Source organism: Tupaia chinensis, unplaced genomic scaffold, assembly GCF_000334495.1.
Source record: "Tupaia chinensis unplaced genomic scaffold, TupChi_1.0 Scaffold000113_1, whole genome shotgun sequence".
In the NCBI taxonomy this organism is placed as follows: Eukaryota; Metazoa; Chordata; class Mammalia; order Scandentia; family Tupaiidae; genus Tupaia; species Tupaia belangeri.
In genome coordinates this window covers 5,057,421-5,084,780 of record NW_006159577.1, presented here as the reverse complement: position 1 = coordinate 5,084,780, position 27,360 = coordinate 5,057,421, and the positions used below count along the sequence as shown (strand labels likewise).

The 27,360-nt window shown below is 45.1% G+C and overlaps 1 protein-coding gene across 1 annotated transcript in view; it reads left to right on the top strand.

The window, feature by feature from the left end:
• Positions 1–12,292, top strand: part of BTBD16 (BTB domain containing 16) — a 59,467-nt gene extending 47,175 nt beyond the window's left edge. Inside the window, 7 exon segments of the mRNA XM_006143936.2 lie at positions 1,271–1,309; positions 1,311–1,354; positions 3,188–3,270; positions 6,293–6,370; positions 7,506–7,604; positions 10,011–10,193; positions 12,112–12,292. Coding sequence (XP_006143998.1) covers positions 1,271–1,309; positions 1,311–1,354; positions 3,188–3,270; positions 6,293–6,370; positions 7,506–7,604; positions 10,011–10,193; positions 12,112–12,180 — 595 coding nt within the window. The 3' untranslated portion in view covers positions 12,181–12,292.
• The last annotated feature ends 15,068 nt before the right edge of the window (positions 12,293–27,360 follow it).

Below are 27,360 nucleotides of genomic sequence, written 5' to 3'. Positions count from 1 at the left end.
GGTAATGACCAGCAGATGACAAGATGGAGAAAGGAAGAAAGATGTGGCTAGGAATATCTCTAAAATTACAACCTGCACCAGTCAGAGTAAGTCTTGTCCCCAGGCACTGTCTTTCAGGACCTAGGACCTTGACAGCTGGGCCCAAAGCCAACCTTGGCGTGTCTTCTAGTATCAGGGAAAAGTGATCAGTCTTCCCTAAAAAGGTCACATCTCAAAGGTTTCTTAGTAAACTGTTGAAGATAGAGACCATGGCTTGCAGCTTGTCTCAGAACAGTAAGTGTTAAACCAAAAGTGGTCTTCATACAGACTGAGCTCAGCACCGGGGAAGCCATATCAGGCTTTGATTCCGCCAACACAGCCTTGCAAAAACGCCCCTAGAATTAGCCTCCCACTATCCCATTTCACATGGCATGAAGTAAACACATTTATTACCAGGCCAGAGAGAAGCAGATGCCTCTGCACCCTGTGGCTAAGCAACACCAGGTGGGGCCCACAGATAGTATAGCGGTTCTGTCGCTAGACTCCCACATGGCCGACTGTGGTTCAAGTCTCAGACCCCACCCCCCCCCAGGGCCTCAGAACTCATACCAGGCGCCTGTGCATGCATGCCCAAGATCCCAGGAGGAGAATGGAGAAGAAGGAATTGCTGCGTGGCCATCCCCCGGTGGGGTGGGGTGATTTCTCCCTTTGCACACACAAAAAAAAAGTGTCATGACTTTCCTGACAACCAAGAGTTACCTACACATCTGCTCATTTCTTCTTTTTAATTCTACCAGAAAATACTTTTGAAGAACCTAATGTGGTCACTTACTGGAAGGGTAGCATATGTAAAGAAGGGGTCAGAGGCTCAGGTTCAAGTCTTGGTTGGTTTGGGCCTTTATCTTTTATATGTAACACAGAGCTGATGATATTTTCCCTGCCTATCCCATAGAAACTTTGTGAGACGCAAGTAAGAAATGTGTGTTGAAATCCTCTGTAAAGTGACATGTGTTCTCATCAGTCACCTAATATGTCTCTGTGGGGCATCTGCTATGTGCACAGCTCCACGGGAGACACATTTGTCTTACTGCAATCTCTGGGGTTAAATTTTGTGAATGTTAACTAAGCTGCCTCCTGCATCACACACCCACCATCTGGAGAGAACCAGGTAGCTCCTTCCCCGGCTGGCAAAACCACTAGTCTCTATGGCATGACTTTCACTTGCCCTAGCTAAGAATTCCATTAAGGAGCGTTCTGAAGGTTTTTTATTCTTCTTTACGCTTCTGCTAAGCTTTCCCAAGAAGTGTTGCTTTCTGGAACGGGATGTAGGACAGAGATTTCTTCCTCTGCTTGCGTATGCATGCCATCACTAGAGGTAAGACCTAGCCTATTTGTGGGTATCCTCCCCAGCCCTCAGCCACTCCTGATATTTCCTCAGCCCCACCAGAAATTTCCAAAGGAATCTGGCATTGTTATTTCCACACCGTAGACTTTGGGAAAGACAAATAACCACTTAGTATCAGTTCCCTTATCTATAAAATGATCATAGCAACAGCTTCCATGATGGGCCAGCAGGTGGCACAGTAGTTAAAGCACTGGACTCCCACATAGCCAACAATGATTTGAATCTCAGATCTGGTGGCTTGAGATTCATGCCAGGTGCATATACATATGTGCCCCAAATCCCAAGAGGATAATGGAGGAGACGGGACTGTGGTATAGCCATCCCCCCACCCCCTCGCCCCCTGGTGATGATTTCTCACTTTTTTTTGGTCTCTCTCCAATGGGTGTATGTGCTCTATGACAAAAACCTAAAAAATAATAATATATTAAATTTTTTTTAAAGAGCCCCCATGTAATACAATGATGGGTAGAAGAGGCGTACATACCGTGAAGCAGTCCGAAGCTGCCCAGGGCTGTTTCGCTGCCATCTGTGGTGTGCCTGCTAGTGCATGGGGTTAACTCCCAGGTGGCTTATTTGGCAGTCTGAGGCAAAACCCGGTCTGCATTTCAGATTCAGGCTTTGTGCTTTTTCAACCTCGTGCTCTGGGCACAGGACAAGGCAGTTCTGACTTGGAATGAGGAGGGAACTACTGGGAAATACATCTGAGCAGTGGAGGAAGCCACCTAATGAGATCTTTGCATCTGAAAGGACCATGGAGGATTTTTCAAAGCCATTCCCAACTATCCAGATGCAATAAACAGGTTTTTCTAAAACACATAGGGAGCTAAGCAGTGTTGTCCATGTTGCTTCTAGACACTCCCAAACATGGATTGTCTGATCTCAAATCTCCCTGGCCAGAGGATTGCAGCCAGCGGGCTGGGGGAGTTTGGTAAGGGTGTGGCATGCACTGTCATTTATGTTTATCTTGTGAATTTGCACAGCCCTGGGAAGGAAGACCTAGGGAAAAGTATAATGTATAGGAACAAAACAGAAAAACAAAAGCAATTTTTTTTTTAATGTGTCAGTCAGCACATGCATTCATGGAGAGCATGCCCCCTATGGGGCTTGGTCACATGCACTCTTTCGTCCATTTCTCCTTCTTGCCCAGACAGCGGGCATGCATACACATGTACCTCCTATGCCTTTAAAACTGCTGGGGCCTCAGGATTCAAACCAACATTGGTTATGTAGGATCCAGGCTTTTATGCACAACATTTAACCACTGTGCTACGGGGCTGACCCCAGAAGCCATGCTTAACTGGATCGATGTTCAATCTAAATATCTTCTTCCATATTTTTCATTGTTATATTGTGTGAACTGAAATATCTTTCAAGAGTATGGCTGATTGGTCAAAGCTGATCTTTGAAGGCCATTAATGGTTTCTTCTTGGACAATAGTCCCCAACATACCCTCCAGGGCTCACTGGGCAGTAATAGTTTCTCGTAGGGTTGTTGGAAATACATTGTCTTCAAAACAATGTAAGTTACATTTGAAAGCATTTATACATAGTACTGAGAATTTCCTACTGAAATGGGGAGTTCATTCATTCCTCTGGAAATGTGTATGTATAGTTTTTAAAAAAGAATATGAAGTACAAAAGTAATTGACTCTGAGCACAACCACAGAGATTCTGAGGTGTTTTGTTTCCATCTTATTCCTTTCCCTCAGTTTCTGACTTTTTCCTTTTTCTTTCTTTAAGGGAGTCTTTTAAGGTTCTGTTGTGAATAAAACTGTAAAAGTGTCCTCTTTGTATTTCTTCCAAGGCAAGGATCTGCTTGAGTTAAAGCACATTAACTTCTTCCCGGAGTCATGGCTGGTCCGGATTACAGCCAGTCACTACCACGCAGTGAGTCGCCAGCTCAGCAAGGAAACAATTACTGAAATTTATTGCCTTTCTGACTTTGCTTTTTCTGGAGACGTGTTTCACATTTGACATCTCTGGTCTTTGAGGTCAGGACATGATGGGATCCTCCTCCAGAGGAAGTGGGGAGAGCATGTGCCCCAAATCCCAAAAGGGAGAGAGAGACAGAGACAGAGAGAGAGAGAGAAGGAGAGAGGAGGCCAGTCTTGGATTGCAGGTGCTTAGAGCATCTGCCGGCAGGTCTGGAGAATTGGATGGGGTGTGATCACACTGCTCCCAAGGCCCTTCAGATTGAGTACCCTGACAGACACAACGATAATGTGTGCATAGTATCAAAAAATTTCTGGGGCCGGTGGGTGGCATGGTGATTGAGGTTCTGGATTCCCACACAGTTGACCACAGTTTGAGTTATAGACTGATGCTTGCTTTCTCAACCCCTCCCTGCCCCCGGGCTCTCTCTCTCTCTGGTCAAATTAAAAAATATAATAATGACGATATTAAATAAAATAATTCTTTTTAAAAAAAATTTCAAAATGCAGAGCAGTGGAAAAAAGAAAAATACCTCAGACCCATTATCCAAGGACAACCACTATTAAGATCTCATTCTATTTATTGTCTTTAAAAAAAAATTATGATGAACTCAATTAAGTGCATTTTTTACGAAGTTTTTGCCATAGGTCATGGGCACTCGCCAGAAGAGACAGAGACAGTGAGAAGAAAAGTGAGAAATCACCTCCCAGAGGAAACGGGCACACCTCAATCCCTTCTCCTCCATTCTTCTCCTAGGACCTTGGGCACTCACGCACATGAGCCCAGTGTGATTTTGAAGCCACCAGATCCAGGCCTTGAACCATGGTCAGCCATGTGGGAGTCCAGCAACGTAACTGCTACACCATCTGCTGACCCCAGTGCAATTTCTAATATCTTTTTAAGAATTATTTCACTTAATTTTACATTTTTTACGAAGTTTTTGCCATAGGTCATGGGCACTCGCCAGAAGAGACAGAGACAGTGAGAAGAAAAGTGAGAAATCACCTCCCAGAGGAAACGGGCACACCTCAATCCCTTCTCCTCCATTCTTCTCCTAGGACCTTGGGCACTCACGCACATGAGCCCAGTGTGATTTTGAAGCCACCAGATCCAGGCCTTGAACCATGGTCAGCCATGTGGGAGTCCAGCAACGTAACTGCTACACCATCTGCTGACCCCAGTGCAATTTCTAATATCTTTTTAAGAATTATTTCACTTAATTTTACTTATTTTATTCATTTATTTTAATTTGGCCAGAGAGGGGCAGAGTGAGAGAAAAAGAGAGAGAGGGGGGAAGTGAGAAAGCAAGCCACCAGGTTCAGGACTCGAACTACAGTCAGCCGTGTGGGAGTCCAGCACCCTTAACTACCACACCACCTGCTGGTCCCCCCTTTTTTTCCCCAAATTATTTATTTATTTAAAAAAAATTTTAGAATTATTTCACTTAACTTTATTTTATTTATTTTAATTTGACCAGAGAGGGACAGAGTGAGAGAGAACAAGTACAATTTCTAACACTATTAAATTGTTTTTGGCCAGAAAGCATGTGTGCTTGCCAGAGACAGAGAGATAGAGGGACAATGAGAAAGCATCCCTCCCCCCTTAGGGAATAGTCAGCTACAATTCCTTCTCCTCCATTCCCCTCCTTTTAGGATTTTGGGCATGCACAAGACATACTCTTAGCATGTTTCCAAAGCCACCGGGTCCAGGACTCAAGCCACAGAGTCTACCACATAGGACCCAGCTACCTTAAATTACCACACCTTGCTGGCTCCCTAACATCATTTTTAATGGCTACAAACTCCTTCACCAAAAGAAAATGCCAAGACCAATGCTACTTTAACTTTCCTTTATCATAAAAGAACTGATGGTGTCTCTAATAATTTGCTGCTACAAATGACAGTATGGGGAATATATTTGCATACAATGGTTTATTTTACTATACTTTGAGTTATTTTCTTACAGGAGATATTCAAGGATAGAATCATTGGCACAAAAAGGAATGTGCACTTTTGTTCTTGATACACATTAACAAAGGCTGAGCCTGAATGACTCTTCCCTCAGTAATACATGAGTGTGCCTAGGCACTTTGTTCATCCTTAGCAATACAGACTGTTTTAATTTTAACTCATTTTGATCATTGAGAAGGACATCTCGTTTTTAAACATGCATTTCCTTTGTTACAAGTAAATATGAATGTTTTTTCCTTGCAGCGTTTCCCCCTCTGTGCATTGTCTATGCAAACTGTTGTACTTACGTGTTTCCAGTCTTGCATTTTTCGAGATGAAGTAGGGCAGTGTTTGCCTTCTGACGAAGTATGAGTCACTAGTTAAAATTCAATCCAGCTCAACAAATGCCTATTGTCTTATGCAAGCCATGGTGCTCCACGCTCTCTGCACAGTAGACAATGACTCTGTGAAACGGTGCTTCTTTGGGACATAATTCAGATCTATACTCGAAGAGAGTGGCAGAGGAGCCACAGAGAAAGGAGACAGTTTTGGGGGCCAACACCTCAGGAAGTCCCCACCTCCCTCTTCTTGCCTCTGATCCTGTCTGTCTTCTTTGCACCTGCTGTCATTACCATCCTCCTGAAATTCATTCTTGCCCCACTCCACCCCTGCCCAAGGAGGCCTCTCATGAGGCCTTACTCGTTCTTGACTACACTGTGGTCATTTTCTGCCTCATAACAAGGCTACTTAGGTACACATTTTATTTCCCCAATGAGACTGTTCGTGCATTTTTCTTTTTCTCCTCTTTGCATCCCCTGAAATCACTGAGCACAGTTCCTGATGTATAGCCTATTTTCAACGAATGCCTGTGGACTGAATGAATGGTGGGTATATAGTCTAGAGACAGAACTCTGTTATGCACATGGAGTCGAGGGTGTGGGGACCAAAGAATGGATGAAGATAACGAGAGGCGCTGGCTCCCAGCAGCAGGTCAGGCTGTTGGTAAGCTGTGTGCTCTTCCCTTTCAGCTGGAGTGCGGGGGTGACATGGCCCGCCTGAAAGATCTTTCCACCCAGGCTGTCAGATTTGGGATGCTCTTTGGCCAGGTACTGAAAAATGGACCTAAACAACAAGAAACAGGGACCTCTGTAAGGTGGCCCATGACCACTGGTGGGCCTCTGACAGGAGGCTCAGAGGAAAAGAGGCAATTGTGCGTCTTTCCTGCCAGGTCATCATTAGGACATGAAATTCATAAGACAGGGGCCTGGGATGCACTGTTCAGTAATCTGCTGTGTGTCCCCAAATTTCCCCGCCAGCATGGCCAACTGTCCTCAATTTTCCAGTACAGAGGAGTTTCACTGAGATGCAAGACTTTCAGTTCTAAGCCCAAGAAAATTAAGACGAGTTAATCATGTTATTCCCTAAAACATCGACAATTACTAGTTTGCTCACTGAGAGATTCCGAGCTCATGCAAGAATGGACTCATTACAGTCGCAAGGGTGAAGTAAATCTGGGCAGCCATTTTGATGGATCTCATATTTAAACAGCAGCAGATCAAGGAGCTCAATTGCAAGGCATCTTGGTGCTCAGTCACCAGGGGAATGTCTAGGGTGGCCGTGCTCTGTCTTGGATTCCCTGTGAAAGGCATAATTCTCCAAGAAATTGCTACTCTTCAGCTTCTTTAAAGGCCCCCTTTCAGGGACTCCCGGTCCTGAATCTGTCATCAGACATAACCTGGGCATCAGGGGAGAATGAGTTGGTCCAACCTCTTGATTGCAGAGTCCTGCCTAGGTAGGCAGACTAGATTGCTGGGGCCAGAGTATGGCACAACTCTCAGGCCTATTAGATCAGAACGAAGTGCTTGCTTTCAAAAGTGTGCATCCCACGGGTCATCCAAGAACGTACCTAACTCATTCTTTTCCTCACTAAGGAACATGCAGAGTAAATACTATTTCACTATTCAGCAACAGCTACTAACTCTACTAGTAACTTCTACTAACTATAAGTAGTAACAACTCTTACTAACCTGCCCAGGATTTGTGGAACTGCTATAATCAGACTTTTCCTATACCTCCTAGCCTAAAATCGCTATTGTATTTTCCCTTTAAATCAGTCGTCAGATGAGTCACTTTTCGTGGATATATTATCACTGGAATTTATTTTGTGATGCTCTCTTGCCTTTAAGACTGAAGATTTTCCCCCCTTCACTTCATGGTTTCTCTTTGCCTCTTCCTATTTAGGAGTACACGACTTACTCAGAAATGATTGCTATATATGGATTCTTCTTTGAGCTAAAAGGAATCAAACATAATACAGCCTCTTACAGTTTTTACATGCAGGTAAGGACAGAGGACAAGAAAGATTTTTAGATTCAGAGTCCATATTACATTAGAAAAAATAGAAAAGAGTCCAAATTCAAGTTAGATTCATAATAATTGATTAATCATTGATCAATAATTAATATGGACTGTGTTGCAAGCCTGGTGTTAATCATGCGTAGAGATGTGATGTCATTGTATTTTTGCAACAACCTTGGGAAGCAGGTGTTGTTGGCCTATTTAACAGATAAGGATCTCAAAACTGAGTGTCTTTGTGTTCATTGACTTCCATTAGTAAAGTTGGGGTTAAATTCTAGTTTCTCATGTCTACATTTAGGCTTAGTTCATCTGCAGTTGGTACATGGTGAATGCTGCTTTACAAATGGTCATTCTTCTGGGGTGGTAGTGAGTATTGCCTACAAGTGGGGAAGGGGATAATCTTTTTGGAGTGGCAAAGGAGGATGGTGAGTAGGACACTGGAGAAGCCAAGAGGGTGGATAGCTTTGCCTCGATGCTTCTGCTGCACTTTTAGAAGATGCAGGAGACTGGAGGCCAACCCGTGGCATGATGGCTAAGGGCACTGGACTCCCACGTGGCTAACATCAGTTCGAGTCCAGGACCTGGCAGCTTACTTTTTCACTTTCTGTCTCTCTCTCTCTCTCTCTCTTGCTCTGTCCCTCGCTCTGGTCAAATTATAATATATTTGATATATATATTTGACATACAATATATATAATATTTGATATATATATTTGGTATATAATATATATAATTATATATATAATATATAAAGTTAGTAAAATAAAATAATTCTTTAAGAAAAAAAAGACGAAGGAAAAGACACAAAGCAGACTACTTTGTATATGAGCCATAAAGTCTGGTCCAGCAGGTGGCATGGTGGTTAAGGTGCTGGACTCCCATATAGCCTACTGCGATCTGAGTCCTGGACTTGGTCTCTTGCTTTCTCTCTTTCTCTCTCTATTTCCCTGTCTCTCTCTGGTGAGCACATAGATGCTATGGCAAATTTGAAAATAATAATAATGAAACCAGCAGATGATGCAATGGTTATGTTAGTGGACTCTCACATGGCCCACCACGGTTTGAGTCCCAGACCTGGCAGCTTGAAATTCACACCAGACGCGTATGCATGCATGCCCAAAATCCTGAGGAGAGAATGAAGGAGAAGGGATTACAGCCATCCCTCCTGGGGGTAATTTCTTGCTTTCTATCTCTCTCTGGCAAGTACACACACCTGTAGCAAAAATACCTCTCTGAAAATACATAAAATTAAAAAATAATAATAGGGACCAGCAGATGGCATAATGATTACGTTGCTGGACTCCCAAATAGTCAACCATGGTTTGAGCCTAGACCCGGCAGCTTAAAATTCATGCCAATTATGTGTACACGAGTGCCCAAAATCCTGAGAGGAGAATGGAGGAGAAAGGATTGCGGCGTGACCATTCCCCCGGGGGCTGATTTTTCACTTTTCATCTTTCTCTGTCTCTCCAGTGAGCACACACACCCTATAGCAAAAATATCTCTCTGAAAATAATAATAATAATGAAATAAATAATTCTTTTAAAAAAGAACATAGAGTCTGCAGTCAAACTGCCTGGGAAACTGCATGACTTGACAAGTCCCATCTCAGTTTTCTCACCTTTAGTAGGTAGTAGGTAATAGGACTTACCTCCCTGGGTTGTTGTGAGTATTAATCTTTAATTTGTGCGAACGGCTCAGAGCGGAGCCTGACACAGAAAGCACTCTACGCATCATTATTAGTGATGATGACGATATTGGTGACAACTATTACAATGAAGGGCCACTCTGTTCCACTTAGGATTTGCTTCAAAGTGCCACTTCTTAAAACAGCAAGCACCTTGAGAAATCCTGTCATACTCATCTTGGCATTACCACTGCCATACACCGTACCCAGAACACGGGAGCTTGGAGTGACTGACTGCATGAGTACAGAATCCCAAGTCTTACCCCAGCTTTGCCACTGCTTCAGGCAGCATCTGTGAGCGAGTCGTTTCTCTTCCTTAGGCCTTTGTTCTTGGTCTACGGTGACTTGGGCATCTCCCTACACAATGGATTTTACTGGGTGGAAAAGATCATTATGTAACAACACAGAATACCCAGATGAATGTTACGTTGGTGTTTTAGTTCTGGCAAAGTGATAATGAAGCTGGACTCGATGGAATTCGTTGGGGTTGGCCACACCCCATCCAGCAGTCAGTGACATGTCCGGCGAGGGCTCAGAGGCCAGCTGAGTCAGTAGCAGTGTCTCTGGAAGTGGGGCCACCTAGGAAATGCACCCTCGCTGTCTGCACACATTGTACAAGGAGGGTCTATGTGCCGGGAACTGGTCTTGCTACCTGGGTCACCCCAGTTGCAGTTCCACACCTGATGGGTTTCTCTTTGCAGAGAAAAAGGCACACAGACATGGAATTTGCCTCCGTGGCCTTAAGCCCTGTTAGCGTGAGAACAGAACGCTTGGTGAAGTACGAGATCAGAGCCCAGGCCCTGGTAGACGGCAAGTGGCAGGAGTTCAAGACAAACCAGATCACGCAGAAGTTTGGGTTCACCAAGCCATCCTGCAAAAGCCACGTAAGTGTGTGCAGTTGTCTCTTTTCTCTATGCTTTTTTATTCTTCTCATTCTTCTTCTCGCCCACTATTTTTTGAGATCACTGGCTTCAACTCTCCAGCGATCTATAAGAGAAGCTTGCTCAAATTCTTTTTGTTTGTTTTCTTTTTTTTTTTTTTTTTTTTTTGAGAGATTTTCACTGTAGGGCGCGTGCGCTGGCCAGACAGACAGAGAGAGACAAAGAGACAGAAAGCGAGAAATCACCCCCCAGGGGGGATGGTCACGCCGCGATCCCTTCTCCTCCATTCTCCTCTCGGGATCTTGGGCACGCACACACACGCGCCTGGCGTGAGTTTTAAGCCACCGGGTCCGGGACACGAACCGCGGGCAACTACGTGGGAGTCCAGCGACATAGCCATTACGCTAACTGCTGGTTCCCAGTTTCTTTTTGTTTGTTTTCAAGAGACTTTTTTTTTTTTTTTGCTATAGGCACGTGCACTCGCCAAAGGGACAGAGAGAGACAGAAAGCAAGAAATCATCCCCCAGGGGGGATGATCATGCCACAATCCCTTTTTCTCCATTCTCCTCTGGGGACGTTGGACACGCATGCACACATGCACAACATGAGTTTTAAGCCGCTGGGTCTGGGACTCGAACTGTGGTCAACTATGTGGGAGTCCAATGACGTAACCATTGCACCATCTGCTGGTCTCTCTCTCAGTTTCTTACAGAAATAACTCTAAAAAGACACCTTTTAGAATGAAAAGCTGTAGATACTGATAACTATAACCCAAATTAGACTGCCTGACTTGGGCCACACCAGATTTATTTTATACATGTCAATTGGTGGTGTTCGTTTTTGTTTTGGATCGGGGGAGGGTCCATGGAGTGTTTTTGCTATCACGCCCCATGGGTGCCTGTGCATACCCTATCACTTCCCCAGGACCCATGGCCTAGGCCCACCTGCCTGCCTGTGATTCACCTGACTAAGCCAGTCTACCTCAGTCGGCAATGCCAGCATCCAGGTGGATTCAGCACTGGTCCCCTGAATAGGCTTCTGCAGAAATCACCAGGAAGCCTAGGAGGAACACTTTGGGCTATGAGTTCAAGGAGGGCTAGGGCCTCCCTTACTACCCTGCAGGGAATGGGCTTTGCCATAAACCAGTAATGCTTCCCATCCAGACTGCACAGGGAATAATCTAGAACCTTTAAAGCTGCCCAGGCCAGAGCACCACCCAGATCATGAGACCAGATCCTCCATGGCAGGCCTAGATACCAATATTTTTCAAAGCTTCCCAGGTTCTTTTCTCTAATGTTGGAAATCAGAATAGCGACTTCCTCTTGAGGGAGTGGAGACGGTGGTGGGAGAGAACACGAAGGAGGTTTTGACGGGCTGGAGATGTCCTTTATCTGGACTCAGGTGATGGTTATGTAGGAGTGCTTACTTTGGGAAAATTCACTAGGCTGTACTCAAGATTTATTCACACTATCATATTTAAGTTATACCTAAAATTTAAAAGTTCATTTAAAGGAACCAGCAGATGGTGTACTGGTTACATTGATGGACTCCCATGTGGTCGAATGCAGTTTGAGCCCTGGATCCAGCAGCTTAAACTCACGTCAGGCACACATGCATGTATGCTCAAAATCCTGAGAGGAGACTGGAGGAGAAAGGATTGTGGCGTGGTCATCCCCCCAGGGGGTGACTTCTCACTTTCTATCTCTCTGACAAGCATACCCACCCTATAGCAAAAAAATCTCTCTTACCTAAGTAAATAAATACATAAATGTTCCTTTAGAAACCCCTCCCTAGATGATTCTGATGTGCAGCCAGGGTTGGGAAACACTGGCTTACGCTTTATTACACCTTCTTCTTCTTCTAGATGGCAATTGTGTTTATCCTAAAGGTCCCATTTGTTCTGTTTTGTTTCATATTCTAGGCCTTGAAAATCCAAACTGTGGGCATCCCAATCTATGCAAGTTTTGCATTCATCTTTCCAGAATCTTGACAATTTCCAGAAGAATCTATGGGATTTTTTTCCCCCGCACTGGTCTGCATAGAAGAAAATAAAATAGCATTAAAGGAGGTTCTCAAGTGCCCAGTTGACTTCAGTAGTTAGCAATAGCCTGATGAGAACTTTTGTCCACACTTGTATCATTTGAGGATCGAAAATGCTGGCTGTGAATCCAGCTACCATCATTGGCCCCCTAGAACTCCAAGTCCAGCTGTAACTTTTTGCACTCTCTCTCTGGGTGCCGGTAGGAGCAGCAGCAGTAAGAGCAGACTCCAGTTGGGAGCACCAAGTCCTTCCTTATGCTGAAGCTCTGCCTGCTACACAGAACAACATACCTGACCACTGTCCCCGGCAGTTTGGGCTCAGCCAGAACAAGAGGTAGGAAGGGGAGGAAGCAGTTACAAGGTGCGGAGTGACTTATTTATCACTCTACCCTTTAAAATGGAGGACTATCATTTGGAAAAGAGCCTTTCTTTCCACTTTGTATATTTTTTCTATTGCAGTGTAACGAAGTCCCACAAACAAGTGACTGAAAACAACACATACTTATTATTCTATAGTTTTTGCGGTTGAGAAACCCAGACATAGTTTCACCGGGTCCTGTGTGCAGGGCCTCACAATTTAGTGACATGGGGTCTCACAAGAATACAATTTAGTGGTAGCTGGTTTATGTTCTCATCTGAAAGCATGGCTGAGGAGAGTGTCCAAGCTCCCTGAGGTTATTGGCAGAGTCATTTTCTTACAGCTGTGTGACTGAGGACCCCAGCTGCTACTGGCTGTTGGGAAAAGGCCACCCAGGTCCTAGTGTCCCCCCACCCCCACCCCAGCCCTGCATGTGGCTCTCTCTACAGACATTACAAAACACAGCTGTTTGCTTCTTCAAGGCCAGCAGGAGAAGCTTTCAGGCTAGTCTGCTGAGAGAGCATCTTACACAATATTATATATAATATAATATAATAATATAATATAATATAGTATAACATAATGTAATTATGGGCTAAGAGAGGAAGCTGAGCCCCAGAGAGATGGGCATTACTTGTTTGAGGCTTTTTAGAGGATCAGAGAGGCCAACCCAGGCCTGGCCCAGGCCCAGGCCCACCCGTTTCAATGGTCTTCCATGGCCTACAGAGAAGAGGTGTAAAGTTTTAGGGTACTTAATTCAAGTATTATTGAACAACTACTATGCCCTCGACAGAAATGTGTGCCGAGAGTCTTCTGCAGGCCAGGGTGTACTATTCAGGGTGCAGCCACATATCATATCTCATCTGATTCCAATGGGGCAGTGATGGGGGTGAAGGTGTCCTCACTGAGGAGGTGGCACATAGTGGGCCTAAAAGGATGGGCAGTTAGAGGGAAACAGTGCTCACGTGATGTTCGAAGAGCTGAGAGGAGGCTCCTCTTCCAGCCCCATGGCTCTTGGACTAAATGCCCTGCAGACTCACCAGGGAGTTCCAGCAAATGCAGATCCCTGAGCCTCAGCTGGGACAGACTGATTTTGCAATCTGAGAAATATCAGGAATCAGTACTTTCACAGGTTTCTTGGGAGGGATCCTGGTGCAAGAGAAATGACTCCACTCTGAGAGTATCAGTTCCACAGCAGTGTTTCTTACTATGCTCCAAACACCAAACCGTCGTCTTTAAAAATCCAGAGTACAACAAACCCATAAATATATTTAACCAAACTGGCTGATTAAAAGCAAACAAATTTCCTACAGTCTATGAAATAAACAGAACCTTTACAACCCCACACCTCCTGTGAGTCATTCTCTAAAATGCAGAGTCTACCCATTTCCACTAGGGGGCGTGATTCTCCTCAGAAACAAGACCGAACGTTAGTGGCCGAAATTTCCAACCTAAAACTTCATCTTGCAGCACCGACTCCTTGTTGCAGTGAACTTTGGTACATCTCAGGTATGGTTCTGTTCATCTCGTCATCCACAGCGTGTACATGACCAAGCCTCTGAACTTGGGAAGTACAAGTCTTGAGAGAAAAATTACAGAGATGATCTTACAAGCTTTTCTTATAAGTGAGAAATTATTAGACTGGAATTTAAAACATCCAGTTACGGTGCCTGATACTTCTGCTGTGAGCACTGGTCGACAAGGCTGGTTATGCACGACATCTGAAACCTCCCCTCTAAGTATTTTCTCCCAGCATCTACCTTCTGGCTCATCTCCCATCCCCTTCCTTCCAATCAAAATGGCCCAGTATCACCCTCTGCACAGCAACTCTTTGGGGTTGTAGAGCCAGACTGACCTGGGTTCAAGTCCTCGCTCTGCTTCTTACTATCTATGTGGTCTTAGACAAGATATCTAATCCCTCTGAGCCTTAGCCTGACCTGAAATAGGCAATTAAGCTAGTGGTAAATATTAAATGAGTTGGCATGTTATTTATAAATCACCTGATACACTGTGGGTGATCAATACGATGTATTCCCATTCCTCCTGCAAAGCCCGGAGTCACTCAATACTTGTTGACAGTCCATATGAATTCTGCGTGATGTTGAGCATGTACTTTTCCTTCCCTGGGCCTGCTTCCTCTTATGCAAAATGAGGAGAATGAAGTAGGTGCTCTCTGCAGTCTTTTCTAGCTGCAATGATCAGATTCTCTCATCCTGTGAGTGGGGAAGAGCAGGCCTGAATGATTGCGCCTATGAATCAGGAGAAGGAGAACCTGGGCAAATAAACGATTTCATTTTCCTGTGGGCTCGTCAGAATGAAAATGAACTAGAAAGAATCTTTTTTCCTCTCCCCTTTGAGAGGGCTTTGCACCCTGGGTACTAGTGTGTCTTAGTACTAGGAAGAGAGAAGGAATTCTTGCTCTCGTAAGCCTGGGATGAGAAATACTAGGACTTGCTGTGCTGCAAAGGAGAAAAATGGACTGCCCAGCGATTGGGTGGGAGTCCCCAGCCCCACCTGCACACAGGAAGATGGAGTAGAATGTGGACTGTGCCCCCTAGTGGAAAGGGAAGGACTCTGAATCCTAGGAAATCAGTTACCCATAGGAGGTCGAGTTTGGCCTATGGACTCTACGGCCTTCAGAGTGAGGGGTTAGAAGAGATTCTCCTGGCAATGACAGAGATTGGAGACTCCTCTGTGAGAAAGACCTCTGGGCAGCTCCAGCCAATAGAACTTTCTGCAACGAGGGAGATGTCCTATACCCACCATATCCACATGTCACTAGCCACGTGCGGCCACTGAGCACTTGAGATGTGGCCAATGAGAACTAGAAATTGAGTTCTAAATTTTATTTTATTTTAATTTATTTCCATTTAAATAGCCGTAAGTGTAAATAGAAGGTGCAGAGCAACACTACCCAATATGGAGCTGCAATTGGGTCCTTCCTGATTCTGGAGAATTCCAGGGTTTCAAGCCTCTTGGTATCTGCCAAGACCCCAAAGACATCTGTGGTCAGTCATGCCTGAGGCTCAGCCTGTGGCCCCAAACCTAGTCTGGACTGCCAGGCAAAGGCTGCTGGTGAGAAGGAAGGTTCTGGCACCAGAGAAGGAGGCTGAACTCTGAACTGAGGGTATGGCTATTACTTCACTCCTCCCACTTGCATTGACGGCTATTTGAATTTAAACGAATTAAAATGAAATAGCATTTAAAACTTCATTTCTCAGTCGCCACTAGCCACATTTCAAGACCTCAGTGGCCACCCGAGGCTAGTGGTTACCATATGGGAAGGGCAGATATAGGACAAAGGCTCCTCCACCACTCCTCGTGACTTTGTGCATTGTGACTTTGAATGAGTCGTGTGACCTTTGGGCTTTCATTCCCTGACTTTTATTCATTCCAAAGATCTGCAGTGAGCTAGTACTGTGGGCTGGGCTTTGGGTTAAGGTTGCACAGGTGAACAAATACATAGTTCCTGCTGTCATGGCGTCTACAGCATCAAGGGAAAGACATGATAATGGAATAATGGCACTAAAGTATACCTGAGTACCCCAAAGAGCAGGGGCTCAGTTCCTTGAGACCATAAAGCAAACAAAGCTGAACTAGACTCTGGTAAAAGGTTGGAGATCCTAGGATGAGCTTGCCAGGAGAAGGGATGCTTAAACAGAGATCTAAAGGAGGAGTGGAAATTAGAATAGGTTTAGGTGAGCCTGTAGAGATGCCGGAAGCCATATATGCTGTGCTGGGGGGAGTGTGAAATGGTGCAGCCAGTTTGGAAAACTGACAGCTCTTAAACAATTACCCTGTGACCCAGAAATTTCCACTCATAGATATAAAGACATGAGAAATAAAAACACATATCCATACGGAAACTTGTACATGAATGTTCATAATAGCTTTATCCATAGAAGCCAAAAGGCAGAAACAACCCAAATATCCATCCATGGATAAATGGAAAGACAAAATATGGTATATCCATACTCTGAAGTTCAGTCTTAAAAAGAAATGAAGGGAGGCTAGCAAGTGGCATGGTGGTTGAGACACTGGACTCCCACATGGTTGACCATGGTTTGAGTCCTGGACCTGGCAGCTTGAAACTCACACTGGGTGCATGTGTGTGCCAGGAATCCTGAGAAGAGAATGCAGGTCTGATTTCTCGCTTTCTGTTTGTCTCTCTCTGTCTCTTTGGTGGGTGCATGCACCCTATAGCAAAACTCTCTATAAAAAAGAGAGAGAGAGAGAAAAGAAAAAAGGAATGAAGGACTGACACATGCTATGTGTATGTGAGTGAAGTCTGAAAACATGATGGTACATGAAAGAAGCTAGTCACAGACAGCCACATATCGTATGACTCCATTCACATGACATGTGCAGAAGAGGAGAATCTGCAAGAATAGAAAGTAGAGTAGTGGTTGCTTAGGACTGAGGTAGGGAGGGAAGGGGAGACAAAGGGTAAGCTTTAAAGGGCACAAGGTTTCTGTTTAAGGTGATGAAACATTCCAAAATAGACTGATGATGATGACTGTATAACTGTGAATATGCTTTTTTTTTTTTTCAGAGAGTTGTTTTGTTTTTTTATTTGTTTGTTTGCTATAGGGCATGTGCGTTTGCCAGAAATACAGAGACAGAGAAAGAGCGAGAAATCACCCCCCAGGGGGGATGGCCACGCCGCAATCCCTTCTCCTCCATTCTCCTCTTGGGATCTTGGGCACGCATGCACACATGCCCGGCGTGAGTTTAAGCCACCGGGTCCAGGACTCGAACTGCAGTTGACTACATGGGAGTCCAGCGACATAGCCATTACACTAACTGCTGGTCCCTGTAACTGTGGATATGCAGAACACCACAAGACTGTTACACTTTAAATGGATGAATCCTCGGATGTGAATTCTACCTCAATAAAGCTTTAAAAGAAAAAAGAGGAAGAACTGGAATCTCAGGAGAAGATTCAAGCCCAGATAACAACATGTGCAGGGAAAGTTGGTGCCTTCCAAAAATATGGAAGAAGATCCGAGGGGCCCAAGCCAGTGGAGCAAGCATGAGAGACTGGAGACGTAGGTGGGTTTGACCTCCTGAGGCCCTGGAGGCTGAGTGAGGGATTATGGTCTCTTTCTTGAGAATAGCAAGGAGTATTTACAAGTTTCAAGCCTAGATCTTCCCTCATGAAACTTGTGCTTTTGGGAAAGTCATTCTGGATGATAGTTAGCAAGAGGCGTGATGGGGCAGAATGACAGTAAGGAGAGGAGAGAGGATTTGTAGTGACCCGAGCAGAGGCGAGGGGGCTTGGGCCAGAAAGAAAGTGTAGAGATGGGGCAAAATGGACCTCCTGGGTGAGCTCAGTCCCTGCTCTGTCCAAAGGGAGAGAGGATCCCTTAAGTGCCTTGCAGGATCCGTCTACTTGCCCTGTCCATGACTTACTGCCCAGGTGTGACTGTGGCCACTTAGAGGCAGCTCCTCTGCTGTCACATATTGTGTACATTCTTCCAGAAGTGGTTTCACCAGTTTGTTCAAAGATAAATATTCCAAAGAATACTAGCTGGTGGCAGTTTAAATTGGCACTGCCTTTCTGAGGTCAGCGTAGTGGCGTATTAGGAAATGACAGGATATTAACCACTGAGGCAGATCATGGTAATAATGACTCCTTGTGCCCATCTCCTTTGGCTTTGCCGCTCATCCATTAACAGATGGCGTCTTTTTTCTACACTCTCTTGAATATGGGCTGGCTCTGGGGCTTCTTCAGCCAACAGAAATAACATCTTGTGGGTTCAGGAGTCTAGTGTTTGCAGCTTCAGCTTTTGCCTTCTTGGAGCCCTGGGACCACAGGGCATAGCAGGCTAGCCTGCTAGAGGATGCGAAGCCACGTGGAGGAGAATGATGAGCCTCAGCTCAACTGCTAGCACCAATTGCCAGGCATGTGTGTGCGACCATCTGGAACCACCCAGTTCAGCCAGTCCTCCAGTAGAACGCAACCTCCTGAGTGATTCCAGAAGAAACTCTGAAAAGGATTTCTCCAGCCAACCTTCAGAATCATAAGAAATAATTAAATGCTGTTTTAAGTCATGTAGTTTTGGGGCAGGTTATTATCCAGCAAAAAATCACTGAAATGAAACGTATACCCTTTCGTTAAGCAAATCACTATCTTAGTCTATTTCCTGTTGCTGTGACAATACTGAGACTGGGTCATTTATAAAGAACAGAAGTTCAGATGGCTTATGGTTGTGTAGGCTGGGAAGTCCAAGAACACAACGCCAGCATTCGGCCAGGTCCAGTTCCCATGGTTGAAGGCACCACAGAGTGAGACATGACACGGAGAGGAAGTCGGGGGTCAAAGGTGGACTCCTTTTTATAACAACCCGCTCTCGTGATAACTAACCCACTCCCAAGTTAACAACATTAGTTCATTCATGAGGCTTCTGCCCTTTGTGACCCATTCGCCTCCCAACACCATTGCACTGAGGATTAAGTGTCCAGGACATAAGTTTGGGGGGATGCATTCAATCCATAACATCCTCTTTAGGAATTTATATCAATAAAATAAAATACAAAAATAAAAAGTCATTGATTTAGCTCCAAAGGTGTTCCTTATACCATTTTTATAAAACAAGACATTAGAATGATTTTAAATGCCCAACAGCAGGAAGTAGACAGACTAGGGTATGTCCGTACACCAAGCAATCATTACGAAGGTGTTGAAGCATTCTGCTGGCAAGATTGCCAGAATACACTGTTAATTGGGAAAGTAAAACAATTTTTAAAAAGTATATAAAGGGGGCTGCCAGGTGGATGGTAGTTGGGGGCACTGGACTCCTACATGGCTGACATGGTTCGAGTCCCAGACTTGGCAGCTCTCTGTCTCTTTCATTCTGTCCCTGTTGGTCAAATTTAAATAAATAAACAAAGTTAAATAATAAAATAGTTTGAATTAAAAAATAAAAGTATATCAGGATAATCCCACTAAACCATGCTTCTTTTAAATGTATTTTAATATAAAATTAATGAGTCCAAAGGCATGTGCAACTTTGCTTGCTATTGGGAAATTGCTGTCCAAAAAGGGGCGGGACGATTCGACTTCCCACCAGCAATCAGGAGCCTTCCGGCTTCTTTATGGTCAATCTGCTCTCAGAGCTGATGTAAGTTAAAGCAAAGGTAGCTTCAACCTTTATTTTATTTAACAGGATTTCTTGGCCACTCTAAGACACCTTCCCATGATCCATTTCTCATCTAACCGAAGAGGCTTGATTTGCTCTTTAACTCCCTTAAGGACTGTGAACCTTCGGGTGCAGCATCAGGAACAAGCAGGAAGCCAAGCTTCGTGGGAGTCAGACGGGACTACAGCTGGGAGCGGGAGGGTTGTCGTGTGTCTGCCGAGTGCACCAGAAAGAGCTCAGTGAGTCTTGAACACAGTGATTAACTTCTCTTTAAACTATGCATCACTGAACAGCATGGCCAATTGCTTGGCTTCCTCAGCACGCTCTGCATGAGTCACTTGATGTCTTACTGTGACCTGAGCACGTTTTACTCTAGGCAGGTGCAACTGCTCGTTTATGTGCCCTTGAGAGACCCAGGAAGTGAATAATGCTTGTTATCCCCCTCCAATTCCAACTAAATACTGAATCAACAACACTTCATTTAAAACAAGTGATTATTATGCTAAGATTTCATTTTTTCCTGGTTTAGTGCCAAAGAGATAGGTTCCCACTTTTTCCCCCTTTTCCTGGCTGTGGGATCAAAGCTGAGAGTCCCTGGGATGTGGGGCATCTCCTGATGTAAGAGGAATTTTATTAACTCATGGGTTAATTGAGAAAAATCATTGACCAAAGCACATCTGAGCATGCTGTGTGAGCAACCCTTGGACTGCCATAAAGGCTGTGGCCAGGGAGAGAAAATTGGACCCAGCTGTGGCCTGCTTAGCTCTTTTCTTCTAATGTGGGTCACTCCTTGAACTAGGACAGTCTGCAGGTGTTCCCTTTGTGCTCACTCAATTCTTAACCCTTGAAAGAAAAAAGCAGGGATAAAGGCCTGCTTGGGCATGTTGGAGGAGCAGAGATCACGGTGGGAAAGGGTTTGTTCACACAGCAGATTCCTTACCCTCCTCTTACTCTGTATAACCTGTTACATGTAGTTAGCTTCAGTAGATCTGGAGCTCACCTGTGCTTTCCTACTACTTTCTTTTTTTTTTTTTTGCTATAGGGCACGTGCGCTCGCCAGAGAGACACAGAGACACAAAGAGCCAGAAAGTGAGAAATCACCCCCAGGGAGGATGGCCACGCAGCAATCCCTTCTCTGGGGATCTTCGGCACGCAGGCACACGCGCCCAGTGTGAGTTTAAGCCACCGGGTCCGGGACTCCAACTGCGGTCGACTACATGGGAGTCCAGCGACAGAGCCATTATGCTAACTGCTGGTCCTCCACATGAGTTTTTATAAGAGGGAGGCAAGAGAGGCCAGCAGGTGGTGAGGTGGTTAATACGCTGGACTCCCACATGGTCAACTGCAGTTTGAGTCCTGGAGCTGGAAGTATGAAAATTATACTGGGCGCATGTGCATACATGCCCAAAATGCCAAGAGGAGGGTGGAGGAGAAAGGGTTGTTGCAGTGTGGTCATTCCCCGTTGGGGTTGGGGGGAAGAGGTTTCACTTTCTCTCTGTCTCTGTCTCTCTGGGGAGTATATATGCCCTATGGCAAAAAAAAAAAAAAAAAAAAAAACCTTACAAAAAGAAAAAAAAAAAAGGGAAGCAGGAGTCTAGAGAGGCAGAAAGCCATGAGACTACAGAAGTAGACACTGGCATGATGTAGCCACAAGCCAAGGAATACAAGCAGCCCCAAGAAGCTGGAAGAGGCAAGAAAAGCATACTTCCCTAGAGTCCTCAGAAGGACTAGCCCTGGCAACACCTTGACTTTAGCCCGTGAAACTGATTTTGGACTTCCGGCTGTGGAAGTTCTGGACCTCCAGAACTGTGAAAGGATAAATGAGTATTTTTTAAATGTTCTTTAGAAAATCTTTTCTTAAGAATTATTTATTTAATTGTATTTATTATTATCATTATTTTTTAATTTGCTATAGGGCACATGCACTCACTGGGAGACAGAAAGAAAAAGGGAAAGTGAGAAAGCAAGCCATCAGGTCCAGTACTCCAACCACAGTTGGCCACGTGGGAGTCCAGCACCTTAACCACCATGTCACCTGCTGGCCCCAATGTGCATCATTTTAAATGACTAGCATTCTGGTGATTTGTTACAGCAGCTTCAGGAGACTAGTTCAGGCTGACTTACATAGTCCTGTGAAAGTGGAAAGTTTTGCTGTAAGGTAGTCAAAGCCAGGTGAGACCCAAGAGGGTGGGTGTGTGTGATAAGGCAGGAAGTGTCAGCCTGCAGGTATCTATTTGCATGAACTAATGATTTCTCACTTTCTCTCTCTGTACTCTTTATCCCCAGCCAGCAACAGGGCCCTATGGCAAAAAAAAAAAAAAAAAACCTTACAAAAAAAAAAAAAAAAAAAGGGAAGCAGGAGTCTAGAGAGGCAGAAAGCCATGAGACTACAGAAGTAGACACTGGCATGATGTAGCCACAAGCCAAGGAATACAAGCAGCCCCAAGAAGCTGGAAGAGGCAAGAAAAGCATACTTCCCTAGAGTCCTCAGAAGGACTAGCCCTGGCAACACCTTGACTTTAGCCCGTGAAACTGATTTTGGACTTCCGGCTGTGGAAGTTCTGGACCTCCAGAACTGTGAAAGGATAAATGAGTATTTTTTAAATGTTCTTTAGAAAATCTTTTCTTAAGAATTATTTATTTAATTGTATTTATTATTATCATTATTTTTTAATTTGCTATAGGGCACATGCACTCACTGGGAGACAGAAAGAAAAAGGGAAAGTGAGAAAGCAAGCCATCAGGTCCAGTACTCCAACCACAGTTGGCCACGTGGGAGTCCAGCACCTTAACCACCATGTCACCTGCTGGCCCCAATGTGCATCATTTTAAATGACTAGCATTCTGGTGATTTGTTACAGCAGCTTCAGGAGACTAGTTCAGGCTGACTTACATAGTCCTGTGAAAGTGGAAAGTTTTGCTGTAAGGTAGTCAAAGCCAGGTGAGACCCAAGAGGGTGGGTGTGTGTGATAAGGCAGGAAGTGTCAGCCTGCAGGTATCTATTTGCATGAACTTGTTCACAGAGGGAGAGGGTGCCTGCAGGGAGGACTGGCAGGGGCCGTGTGTCTGGATGATGTTTACTTCCTAACTCTGCTTGGTCACCCAGAGAAGAGCCCAAGTACAGGGTGGAGAGGCTCCATAGAGAAAAGCTGAAGGAACCGTTGTCCAAGGCACTATGACAGATTCATGGGGGAAAAAAACACAAAACTATGCTGTTTGGGGGCCTGTGAGATGGTGGGACATGCCAGAGGGCAGGAGCATCTGCCCCATTTCTGTGCACAGTATGGCCTGGCTACAGCCTGGCTACAGCCTGACATATTCTGACATCCCAAAGGCTACTTCTCAAGGCCACTGACGGACCTCAGCCTTGGTCACTACCCAGGCGGCAGTGGAGAAACACCCTCTTACAGGCAGCAGGCATCACCAAGAGGTCTGAACCAGACACAAAATTTCCTCGAAGCTCCCCTCAAAAGAGAGCAAACCATGGCAGGGCAAGCTCAAGCCGACATCCTCTGGACTCGTGTGTTAGTCTCACCCACTGCTGAGGCCTGAGAGGCTCAGGCCACTGTGGGTCCTGCCTGTTACCGTCCACTACGGCTTCTCTCTCAGAGCTTTGTTAGCCAGGGGACCCACTGACCTAGGTCCACAGCACAGGTGTGACCCTGCCTCACATTTTACAAAACATGGCTCATTCATGGGAAATTGTGTATGATTCTCTAGGAAAAGTACTATCCAGTTCTAATCACTGCTCCTCTGTAATGCATGTTTTGAATCCCAGACCCAGAAGGCCATCAAATACGGTGGCAAGTGAGACAGCAGGTGCCCCAGGTTTCTCCTCCTGACTGTCTCTTCACTCATCTTTTCTTCCTGCTCATTGCCGCTCTCTGAATTTCTCTTGCCAATTTCTGGTTTGTTCATTGTGGCTCCATGAGTGTAGGCTTTTTTTTTTTTTTTTCAGGGAGGTTTTGCCATAGGACATACATGCTCACTGGAAAGAGAGAGACAGAGAGAAGAAAAGTGAGAACTCACCCCCACAGAGATGACCATGCCACAATCCCTTCTCCATCCTCTTCTTGGGGTTTTGGGCACACACACACACACACACACACACACACCTGGTGTGATATTCAAGCTGCTAAATCCGGGACTCGAATTTCAGTCAGCCATGTGGGAATCTAGCACCTTAACCACCACACCACCTGTTGGCCCTGAGTGCTGGGCCTTTGCCTCCTTTACCGCTGGGTGTCTGACACAGTGTGGCACAGCACACAGCAGCGCTCACGTGTCAGCTAATTAATTAGGTGACACTCCGACCATAAGGACTGATAATGGAGAACGGGTGTTCGGGACTGGAGAGACAAATGTGGCACATCTCTAAGTCCCCGCTCACTGGACTGGAAACTGGCTAACTGGAAAAGGGACAGGAAGCCCATGAAGCAAATTTTCCATGGCCATGTCCTGAGAGAGGATCAGTGGAAAGCTCTGAAGAGCCAACACAGTTCTCGTGCCACAAGACAGTTTACTCTTCTGAGGGTTCTGGAGAGTGAGAGTAAGAGAGGGAAGAGGAAGCAAGAAGAGTTACTTTGGGGGCGTCTTCCTCTTCCTGCCTTCCCCTTAGTCTTACTTTGCAGCAGCATTAGAGATGCATCTTCCTGCCCCTGCCCCTGTCCTTCCTCCTCTCCCTTCTCAAGCTTGCCTCCTCCTGTCGAGTGTTAAGGATACTTTGGAAAGTTCCTCCTGGCTGCCCAGTGCTTAGGAAAACCTCGCAAAAGGAACTTAGCATTGCTCTAAATTTTCCTTTAAACCCCTTTCTCAGGACTGGATGTCCTGAGTCATTCTAGAATGTCAAAATCTGTAGTACCCACAGGAGGTAGAAGAGAAAGAAGAGGAGGAGCAGAGAAAGAGGCAAAGACCTCTTTGTTTATGTAAGGTTGTCGCTTTCTGGAAGTCAATCTTCAAAAACCCCAATGTTCTTAATCTCTGAGTCTCAGAGGCCTTACTATGCTTGGGTGTGGTGGGGACCCATTTCTTTCACTTTAGTCTATCTCAGACTGATATGTCTATAAAATACAATGAAAACTGTGTTAACTAGAAAAACAAAGACACAAAATACAACCTCACTGAGCCGTGTGTTTGCATGGGGCAGAGTCAACTTGCGCCATGTGTTTCTACATGCTTACACGCAATCTCTGCCTGTGTCCCCCAACGCTGGATGATAGCTGATTGTGCACTGTACTGGTCTACGGAGCACACTTTGAGTACCTGGTACAGATTAGTAGACAGACGGCTTATTTATTGCAGGCTAGAATCCTGAAAGCATTCTTCAGTACAGTTGTTCCTCCTTACCCACCATTGCACTTTCCAGAGTTTCACCTACCCACTGTCAACTATGAGCCAAAGATATTCAATGGAAAATTCCAGAAACGGTTCACATTGTAAAATTGCATGCCGTCTCCGTAGCATGATGAAATCTCGCACCATCCTGCTTTGTCCCATCTGGAATGTGAGTCACGCCTTTGTCCAGCACATCCATGCTGCATGTGCCACCTGCCTGAGAGTCACTTAGTAGCTGTCTCCACTACCAGACCCACTGTTTGGCATCACAGTGCTTATGTTCAAGTAACCCTTATGTTACTTAGCAATGGCCCCCAAAGCACAAGAGCAGTGTGCAGGCAATTAGGACATGCCAAAGAGAAGCCGTAAAGTACATCCTGTGAGAGGCAAAAGTTTTATTTACTTAAAAAAGAAATGTATGCTGAGGTTGCTAAGATCTACAGTACAATAATATATTTTTTAAGAGACAGAAAGATCACATTCACACGACTTTTCTACAGTGTTATTATTATAATTGTTTTAATGATTATTACTTGTTGTTAACCTCTTACTGTGCGTAACGTATAAACTGAACTTTATAATCTGTATGTATGTGTAGGCCAATCAGTATAAAGAGCATGATTTCAGGCATCCACTGGAGACCGTGGAAGCCATCCCCCACAGATGGTGGGGGAGAACCACCGAATATGAATCTGCAGTCAAAGAACTTCTCAGTAGAAAAGAAAAGAAAGCTCTCAGAGTTGACTCTCATTGCGGACTTGCTATAGGGGGAAAGTCAACTCCCTCCTATAGAGGATTACCAAAGCCACCATCTCCCTGGCAGGAATCAGTGGTGGCCTTGCTGGGTTGTCCAGGATTGCCAAGTAAGGGAGAGAGTCCCATTTCCTCCCTCCCTCCTTCCCTTCCCTCCATCACGTGTGAGCACGAGCCTGGCCGTCTTCTCTATTTGCCCAACCCTAGCCACACCCTGCCTCCTCAGCATCCTTAATCCCCTTTACTGTGCTTGACTTTTTCACCTTCAGTGTGTCATATAATTTACTCATTATTGTGTCTACTGTCCAGCCCTTCCACCCACCCCCAAATTCTCCACCCAGATAGAACAAAAGCTGCAAGAGGAAATGGAGCCTTGTTTTATTCACTGATGCTGTATATCTCAGGTACCTAGAAAAATGCCTAACTTTCAATAAGTATTTGTTGAAGAAAAATACATGTCTAAATGTAGTAGGAGGTCAAAATAATAAGTGGGGGCCTTGGGGCTTATGGATGGTGTGGTGGCTAAGGGTGCTGAACTCCCACATGGCTGACCATGGTTCAAGCCCCAGACTGGCAGCTTGTTTTCTCTCTTTCTCTCTCTTTTTTCTCTGTCTCTCTCTGGTCAAATTAAAAAAGAAATGATAATAAAGGAAGTTAAATGAAATCATTCTTTTTAATAAAATAAGTGGCAGCCTTATGTGACCTTAAGCCAGGAAAGAGTCAAGACCTCCTTCTGCATAATAATGTCTAGGCGATACGTTGGCCAAAACTTTACCTACAAGTTGGGAAAGGTCTGAGTGTCATGTTAGTGTTCTACCCTGGGTGCAGATCTGGGTGACCCCCCAGAGGCCCTGTGCTCAAGGACCTTAGGTAGGGTCCAATAGAGAAAAGTGACCTATCACTTTCACTGGAGGTAGGAACCAGGAGAAGAAGGGAGGGAGAAAAGAAGGGAGTCAAAGACTGAGGAGCAACAGAGGCAGGCAGGAGAGGAGGACATAGAGCGAGAGGAGGGGGCCTCTGCCAGCTAGGGAACCATGATCTGGGTCAAACTAAGGTCCTGTCCAGGGGAGTTGCAGATGCTGGAGAATTTCTTGGGAAGCTGGTACTTCAAGTCCGGTGGAACATGTCATAAAGCCTGAGATCAAAGTCAAAGACACCTTCTAGGACTCTTTCTATGAATGTGGCTGGTCACAGTGACAGTCGGGCCCCACTTGCCTTTTACCTAAGGGGCTGGGACAGCCAGAACAGATGACACCAGATTATGGCAGATAATCTTTGCCTGTCCTGGATGCTGGACACTTGTGGCCAGAGCTCCACTGCAAATGCTGACCAGATCTACAGGGAGTGAGAGGTGAACCAATCCCTTCTATGGAAGGAGACAGGTGGTAAGGTTAAGTGTCTCACATTAACCTCTTATACTTCTTTGCTTTGCATACGCCTTGCTTAACTGTATAGCAAGACCTATAAATGGCCAGGAATACAGACAATATCTCATTTGATCCTCTATCTGCACCTAAAGATTGATATAACCATACCACTTGTG